General features: G+C 38.3%; 1 protein-coding gene across 1 annotated transcript; it reads right to left on the bottom strand.

Moving 5' to 3' along the window:
* Positions 1-144: 144 nt before the first annotated feature.
* Positions 145-337, bottom strand: SARC_16690 (hypothetical protein; the record flags this gene model as incomplete). Its single annotated transcript, XM_014289209.1, has 1 exon — positions 145-337. A coding segment is annotated over one exon (193 nt), but the record flags the coding sequence as incomplete, so codon positions are not given.
* Positions 338-1,202: the final 865 nt, after the last annotated feature.

Here is a 1,202-nt window from a genome sequence, read left to right as displayed (position 1 = left end):
GCATGTATCTTTATATTTCTTTTTATGAATATTTAACTATATATATATATACATACAAATAGCTCGCAAATTCATCCAACTGCAAATACAGGAAGGTATATGTAAACCTTGCGTGCCCAACTAATATGTGTGTGCTTCACATACCTCCGGTGCTACTCTGACTCGCTACTGCGGAGCTGGTATCAGCTTCATCAGCTCCGTCTGCAGGGGTTGTCCTAGCAACATCGGGAGCACAGGAGTCCATTCGTTGCGCTCGTATTGATTGGCGGAAGTGATAAAATATGCACAGCTCATTGGCTACGGTGCGGAAACAGTCCATCTCAGTCGACCACTCCACCTGGGCCACGGGGGGTTTCAGATATTAGTGCTATGAGTGATATTAATATTAGGTAGGTAAGGTGGCTGAGAATATCTTGATATGTAATCAATTGAATTCATACATGTTTCAGGGTATAGGGTTTAGGGCTTAGGGTTTAATAATAGTACGGGTTCAAGGGGTCAGTTAGGACGTAAACAAATAGAAACTAGAAACATCTTCAACAGTATGAGCAGCTGAATGTGAACATACACGTGCACCCAATAGACACACATAAGTACACATACTACCGCGGATATAGTGCATGTATACATACACTAACCAAAACATATATACACCGTACATACATATACATACACATACTACAACATATATAGACTACATATACATATACATACACTAGCTACAACCTATATACACCAAACATACATACACATACACTAACTACAACAGATATACACCACACATCCATACACATACACTACCCACAACATATATACACCACACATACGTACACATACACCAACTACAACAGATATAACTTACACCATACATACATACACATAAGCTAACTACCACAGATATAACTTACCTCTGTAGCCAGTCGCAGCATAAACATTGGCAGTCGGTGTAGATCAGGAGTGTAGTGCCGTAAAATAACAGGCAACGCAAGCAACTGCCCATCTTCAGACAAGTCAATGCTGAAATACTGTTGATTGATATATACATCAACGAATGTGGGAGTGAATATGAAAATGTGTGTCCATATACGGATACAATGCACACGCAAACACACACACACACACACATAGATACACACACATATATATATATGTATATATATGTATACATAATACATTTATATATGCATATATATATATATATA

This window comes from Sphaeroforma arctica (genome assembly GCF_001186125.1).
Source record: "Sphaeroforma arctica JP610 unplaced genomic scaffold supercont1.8651, whole genome shotgun sequence".
Lineage (NCBI taxonomy): Eukaryota > Ichthyosporea > Ichthyophonida > Sphaeroforma > Sphaeroforma arctica.
The sequence above is the reverse complement of the archived record's forward strand: the minus strand, read 5'-3'. Positions and strand labels throughout refer to the sequence as shown.